Consider the following 8236-nt stretch of genomic DNA (forward strand, 5'->3'; position numbering starts at 1 on the left):
CTTCTTTATCTATAATTATGATCTTTTTTTAAATTAAATAATTATTTAGTTCTTTACATTATATATCTTTTTTATCCATACTTTACAATATATTCATTTCTTTTTCACAGTTTGTTAAGTGATGAATATTTAAAAATAAAAACAAGATATAAATGTACAACATTAATATTTTTAATAAACAGAACTTCAAAACAGCCATGTAAAAAAATGAAAACAAATTCACATTATACACTTTTATAATATATAAGTTTAAATAATAAAAATAAAATAATAATAAATGTTTTAAAGACATTTAATTTTACTTTTCCCAGAATGTTATAAACAACAATTAAGGATATTAACAGCAGAACAACATTTAATTATATAATAAATCTAACATATGATATAAAAATAGAATTGGAAGAAAAATGCAGTTCAAATATTTTACTTTCAAGTGAATATTGACAATGAGAATCACATTTCCTGTATTTATGAAAGTAGCTGTAAAATTAATTTTTTTTTATTACACAAATCTTGGACTAAAGTAAATAAACACATTTAAATATTAATTCATCTTTCCATTTGTACTGCATTTGTATTGCATATTTTAAAATTAAGATTAAAATATTCAATAAAGTATTTCTGTTAGGAACATCCAATTTAATACCCATTATAAGAAATAATTTTCACTAAGTCTACCAATGAGAATAATCAACAAAACCTTACATTTCAATAAATTTTGAAATAGGTTTTACTCTATATTTTGATTTTCAGTAAAAAAATTTTCATAACAAGACAAATATAATAATAATGTATATTAATAACAAGATGTAAATAATTCAGAAATAAATAATATCAAAAAATAAATCCAATATAATTTTGCAATTAGCAAGCTTTATATTTCTTAAGCATTTGTAAAAATATTTTAAAAAATTCATCATCATTTAATTCTTACTCAGTGAAAATTTTCCCTATAGAAATGGATGCTACCCCTTTTAATTCCATCTATAGCAAACTTAACATGAACATAAATAAAAAATAATTCAAAATGTCTAACAACTTTTTGTTTTAAAATTTTGGAAGTATCAATAAATGCAGCAAGAGTACTTTAACAACCAGTAAGAATAATCTGTTGACACATAAATAGATTTTTATACACAGCTAATGTTCTGAATTCTAAATGTAATTTATATTAAATTCAGACACTGGAGCATGAATCATAAGACTTGATTATCTGGCAGAAAATAACCACATTTGGATCATTTCTAAATTTTTTTTAAGTTTACAAAACTCCCATAATGATTGTATATTCTTTCTCTAATTATGCTAAAGAATATCCATTTATTTTATGGTCATTTATATACAAAATGATATGAGCTTACTTGCATAAGAAATATGAGGAAATTTTTTTACATGTTTAATAAATAAAATTTAAATAAAAATATACACATATACATATATATAACATCATCTGACTTCAGTATACTTGTCAAAATGCTCTTCTTTAGCAATTAAATTATAGCACTTTTGGTTTGTCATGCAAGAAATTAATATAAAAAAGAGGAATGTGGTGATATGGGCTTGGAAAATTTGTAGCATATTTACAAAGTATGTTCTTATGATTTGAAGACTGTTTGTCTTTCATTAATTGAGAAATGTGTAAATGGGAATCAAAGATAAAGCTACAATCATTGATCATATATATACATATATATGTGTAGTGTATTCTATATACACCAAATATATACCATAATGAACTCAATTTCAAAACTTTACTGTATAGTTACAATAACTGTAAAAAATACATGCAATATTAATTATTGCAATTAATTATTTTTAATAATAAAAAATAGTAATCTTAAAATATTAAAGCAAATTAAATTATTGGTAGAGCATCTAAGATTATTACAATTGATAAATAAGACTAGAAACTTTCTTACTATATTCTTCCTTGAAATCACTTAATGCAGTGTACGATATGATTAATAGGAGGGGTCATTTCTAACCCAGTTAAGTATCATACATGAGTTTGGCATTTGCTGATCACAGCTAAACAGGAACACCATACAAAACCCCATATATATACATATATATATGTATATGAATACCTACATATATATACTATATATATATTCATTTTAATTTCACACATTTGTGGTCTTTGCAATGCCATAAATATATATAAATCACACATTAACAGCCATTTATTTATAGTATTATTATTTTTTTCAAAACACAAGGCTGCTGGGCAGTGGATAAAGCCTGGTATTTATAAAATGGAATACAGTATTTAAAATGTACATTGCAAAATTTAATATATGTTTTAGGATACAAGATGTAGATCTGGTAGTACTTTCAGTTTTTGCTAATCCACGAGAAATCACAACACTGATAATTATCCATGAAATTCAATTATGAGTGGCACATTGCACCATACAAATCATAGTCAATCATCCATTTGAATGGTTGACTAAAAATTGAAAATTTGGCAGTTTAAACTTTAATCGTGTCATCACAATTATCAGGAGATATTTCTACTTTATGTTCTGAATTAGAAGTACTAGCAATGGGAATTTGAGAATATGCAGCATGCATGCCTCGTTTTGGACTATATTCTGACTGACTTTTCTTTAATATACCTATGTGATTGAACTTTCCAGGTGATCTAAGTATTGTGCTATCATCATCTATACAATTGTCTTTATGTAATAACTTATGTACTGGTGAATATTTTCTCTTACCTTCCATTTCCACTTCTTGTTGTTTCTGTTTAGAATAACAAGAAGAACATAAATAGCTTGTTGCTGATGTACCAAACATAGTACATCCAGGATTTATACAATAAGTTAACTTTTCCTTTTGTTTCGATTCTTTACCCTGATATTTATATTTAGATTCTTTTTCTTTATTAAATCGTGAACGAGCTGATATTAGATAATTTTTTATCATTTCTTCCTGATATTCATGCCTTTTTTCTGTATGAAGAGAAGCAACCAGAATTTGATCTGAAATCACATCTGTGATTGTTAATTTACTTGGAGATTCCTTTGGTCTTCTCTTTTTAAGTCCTTCCATTGTTTGTTTAAATGAATCTGATTCACCTTTAAATGAACCGGATTTTCGAGTCAAACTACCAAAATTTTTCTTCAATTTTTTACTCATTGTTTTACCAATACTTCCAAATTGTTTGGCAACAGTTTGAATTTGTTTTGCAGCTTTACTCTTTTGTTGACTAGGTAAACTTCCTGTAGATGAAGCAGATGCTGTATCTGCTATACTATCATCAGAATCAAAACTGTCAGCTGTTGATCTTACTTCTTCATTAATACCATTAATAAAATCTGGTGTTGAATCAAATGAATCTTGCCTTTCCAAAATTGGTAAAGGAATTTCTGATAAATCTAAATAATCATTTAATAATGATAATTTTTCTTTATTGGTGAGTTGTAAATTAGATGTTATTAAGAAATCATTTTCATCATGATTCCATCTAACATCTGGACCTGGATCTACTGCAAATTGGATTGGAAGAATTTTATTTTCAGGATCTACCAAAGGAATTGCAGCTGAAATAAACAAAACTTTATTTAAGTGATTTATTTTATATTAATTATTAACCATATTATTTGTTTTATAAAATTTATAAGTAATTTATTTATTTTGAAATATACAAATAAAAATTTACCAGGAAGATGTGGAGTTTTATCTACAAAACCTTCCATGTCCATAGCAACTAAAGCTGAAAAATGTGCAGCATCATAAGTCAAGCAGAGTGGTGATCTATGACATTCAATAAGTGGGCATTCGAGAGGAAGATAGATACCACCAAAAGGAATTGGAGCAAATGGTTGACCAGTAGCATCTTTTAACATTGTGTCGGCAATAACTATAATAGGCCGTTTCAATACATGTGCCAAAGCTAAAACATGAATTTCTTCAAGACTTTCATAAACATCACTTTGTCCTTTGTTCTCTGGGACAGATTCCAATGTCCTAAAAATTTATGTATTATTATTTTTAAAAATAAATTTGAATTGTAACAATATAACTAAAATTCTTACTCTCTTCCACTACTTGTTTCACTTTTTTCCAATCCACTTAATTTTTGATATGGATGTAAACGAGGTTCTGTAGATGCTAACTTCAATAAACTTTGCCATTCTCTACTCCATTCTTCTTCACAATAAACAAGTCCTGCCTAAAATGTAAAATTATTAAATAAACTCATTAAGAAAATTTTTAATTTTATAATTTAAGTAATATTATTTACTTCTTTGTTTTGAAGGGAAGTTTGCCATCTCCATCTCCGATAAAATGCCTGAGTGAAAGCACTGTTTGAAAGTATGCTGTGCAATGCCTTACGTAATGTTAAAAGACGATCGTGAAATCCCCACATACCTGTAAATGAAAAATTCATTTTAAATTTACCTTTATATTTTAATTTAAATACCCAAAGTTTTATAAACATTATAAATTTAAACATACCTAATGATGCTGCATGTAAGAGACAATTTCCATCTCCAGTTGTTGCTAAAGGCCAAAGCCTCTGACACAGTCCTCTATCTGCCCACCAATTTAATCTGCCTATATTTGATATTTTATTTAAAAATAAAATTCAGGTTCAAAGAGAAATAAAATTTATAACAAAATATGAAAATATTGTTTACCGGCTTGTTCTAGAGATACAAGAGTAGAAGTTTCAATTAAATCACGTTCAAGAAATGCTCTAAAATCTTCTGGATATATTGATAAATCTGGCAGTGTAAAAGTATAAACGGGTGTTTCTAATCTAATCTGTGACTGACTACTGCTTCTGCCTGAACTCCTGAAATCTTGAGCAAACTCACTTCTTGCTTTTGATACAAGATTAACATTATCTGTAGCTCGAGAAATTCCACGAGATAATCGTTTTGCTGAAATTTTTTATTTGCTTATTTATTTGTAATAACAAATTATGTTGTATAACATAAAAACTTACTTGATCCTTCAGTAGTTACTTCTCTTTCTGGAGATTTTGGAATTTGAAGATAATTGGCTGGAGAAGTAGATTTACCAGGAGAAGAACATTGATTTTTTGGACTCTGATTTGGTGATCGAGATGTTGAATTTTTTCTTTTATCATTTGTTATTGATATTTCAGGAGAAACAGTTATTCCTTTCAAAATATAATATGCAGACAATGCAGACTGTAAATTCCACTTATGACCTACAATGAAAATATTTTTTTCATATTAATATGTCAATAATGTATATGTCAATGTATATATCAAATATCTCATATTTTACTATCAGGAGGAATAAGAATATATTAATGCAGACAACATTCTATTAAACAACAATTATCATATATCAATATTAAAAGAACAAAATTCATTTACTGTAATCAGTTTGAGACTTGCTTATACTGATAACACTAGCTGAATAATTATATTAACTCTTCGGTGAACGTGCCTGTGGCAAATTGCCGCAAAATAAAGATAAAGTCTTTTGTTTGATGTTGTACTTAATTATTGTGGAAGTATGCATAGTATTCTCTCTTCATATTACATGTTACAATGTGTTTATGAAATCAGGTCAGTTATACTAACTGTTTAGTTGTTACTGGACTTTGAATCAAATCGTACCTCATTTGCATTGTAACTGCCACTATGCACCCTGCCATGTAAGTAAAATATCAGTATACTTTTATATTTATTTTTTTAATTTTTTTAATAAAGTCATTGTAGATGCATCATTACTAGAAAATTCACATGCATTTAATTTCCTAATGCAGCGGCAGTTCTCTCACTTTTTTGGCTTGTGGCACACTTTNTTTATAAACTAAAATCTATAAAACAGAATATATTTTTAATAACTACAGCTTTTTTGTGTATATTTTTTTATATCTGATTATTAAAATTATTATGCTATAAACTATGAAATAATATATTACATTGCGAATAATGAAGTGAAAAGTTCTATCCTATAGCTAAATATATTAAGCAAGCATTTTTAATCCCTAATAATTACAATTTCATACATTCATAATTAAGTTTTTAAAATAACTTCTATAAATTACACTATTTGTAAAAATAATATCTTATTTTAAAAATCATCATTGCTATTGTATTGATTTTTTAAATGAAATATTTGCACGTGATTGTGAAAGAATATTTAGGGATAAAGGGAGCTATTAAAAAAATAAACAATCTATACATGTTTATGAATTTCAATGATGTGTAACATTATATAGAAAGTACAACTGATTCATTAACTTGTTCTAGAATTTTAATTCAAACACAAATTATTTTATCGTATTTATACAGACACTTGGCAAATCACAGAAATTAAATTTTATTTGGTTGATTTATTTGGTTAAATTTTATTTGGTCAATCGAATAAAATTTAATTCTGTGATTTGCCAAGTGTCTGTATAAATACGATAAATAATTTGTGTTTGAATTGAAATAAATTACTGGCACGGTTTCAAAAATACCAAAATTGTTCTAAAATATCAATTTCTTTCAAGAGATTATGAAATATTGTACTTAAGAAAACTTTGAGAACAAAATATTGAATAATGTATAAGTTAAAAATTAATCTATAGTAATCTGTAAAATTATAGCTGGTCCTATTATTTGTTTACTTTACTAAATATTGTTTTACTATTACTATTTCTAAATATTACTTTACAAAATATTGACAATTTTATAATAAAAGTAATGTTGAGGGACACATTATTCTTTAAAAATGTTGAATCTATTCTAATTTGTAATTTTAGTCAAAATTTTTAGTAATTTAATTAAATATAGCAAAAATAGAAAAGCATCTCTCTACTGAAGTGACTTTTTGTTTTGTCATCTTAATAAATATTTTTTGATTCCTTGCTAATAAATGTTTCTTATATTCACTTCTTTAGAAAATAGGTCTATTTTTGGAAATAAAAAATTCTTAGAGAAGAATATGTTTGAGAAAAATTCTTTTAATTAAATATATAACAAATTTAAATTTACATATTCATACACATATTCTTGACCACTTGATGAAATTCAACCAATCCTTAATCCAAGATTATTTAAGGGTATTAACTGTATTCTGCTTCACTTATCAAGCAAATCAATCAGTGATTTTTACAAGCAAATTAATGATACTTATGAAAATGTTACCAATAATAATAAACAAATTGAAATACTTCTAAACTCCATTGCTGATGGGCTTCATTCTATTGTAATAAGCTGAAAATCTTTTCTTATACAAATAAATGAATAAAATAACATACTACTAAACAGTAATTTTGCTGGGTAATAATCTGATGTACATTGTAAAAACTGAATTGTTTTATTAACAAGAATATTATTATTTTACTTGCAAATGTAATATATAACTTTAAACATCATGTATTCTTCTTTATCTATAATTATGATCTTTTTTTAAATTAAATAATTATTTAGTTCTTTACATTATATATCTTTTTTATCCATACTTTACAATATATTCATTTCTTTTTCACAGTTTGTTAAGTGATGAATATTTAAAAATAAAAACAAGATATAAATGTACAACATTAATATTTTTAATAAACAGAACTTCAAAACAGCCATGTAAAAAAATGAAAACAAATTCACATTATACACTTTTATAATATATAAGTTTAAATAATAAAAATAAAATAATAATAAATGTTTTAAAGACATTTAATTTTACTTTTCCCAGAATGTTATAAACAACAATTAAGGATATTAACAGCAGAACAACATTTAATTATATAATAAATCTAACATATGATATAAAAATAGAATTGGAAGAAAAATGCAGTTCAAATATTTTACTTTCAAGTGAATATTGACAATGAGAATCACATTTCCTGTATTTATGAAAGTAGCTGTAAAATTAATTTTTTTTTATTACACAAATCTTGGACTAAAGTAAATAAACACATTTAAATATTAATTCATCTTTCCATTTGTACTGCATTTGTATTGCATATTTTAAAATTAAGATTAAAATATTCAATAAAGTATTTCTGTTAGGAACATCCAATTTAATACCCATTATAAGAAATAATTTTCACTAAGTCTACCAATGAGAATAATCAACAAAACCTTACATTTCAATAAATTTTGAAATAGGTTTTACTCTATATTTTGATTTTCAGTAAAAAAATTTTCATAACAAGACAAATATAATAATAATGTATATTAATAACAAGATGTAAATAATTCAGAAATAAATAATATCAAAAAATAAATCCAATATAATTTTGCAATTAGCAAGCTTT

At 25.1% G+C, this 8236-nt stretch overlaps 1 protein-coding gene across 1 annotated transcript; it reads right to left on the reverse strand.

Moving 5' to 3' along the window:
- Positions 1 to 2165: 2165 nt before the first annotated feature.
- On the reverse strand, positions 2166 to 8010 carry LOC111636299 (OTU domain-containing protein 7B-like). The gene is made up of 8 exons (XM_023381520.1): positions 8007 to 8010; positions 4958 to 5185; positions 4647 to 4892; positions 4465 to 4563; positions 4250 to 4377; positions 4041 to 4177; positions 3665 to 3972; positions 2166 to 3545 (listed from the first exon to the last, which is right to left on the reverse strand). The coding sequence occupies exons 1-8, from the start codon at positions 8008 to 8010 to the stop codon at positions 2473 to 2475; spliced, it is 2223 nt and encodes a 740-aa protein (XP_023237288.1). The 3' UTR covers positions 2166 to 2472.
- Positions 8011 to 8236: the final 226 nt, after the last annotated feature.

This window comes from Centruroides sculpturatus, unplaced genomic scaffold, assembly GCF_000671375.1.
Source record: "Centruroides sculpturatus isolate CEXI.00-Female unplaced genomic scaffold, Cexi_2.0 scaffold158, whole genome shotgun sequence".
Taxonomy (NCBI): Eukaryota; Metazoa; Arthropoda; class Arachnida; order Scorpiones; family Buthidae; genus Centruroides; species Centruroides sculpturatus.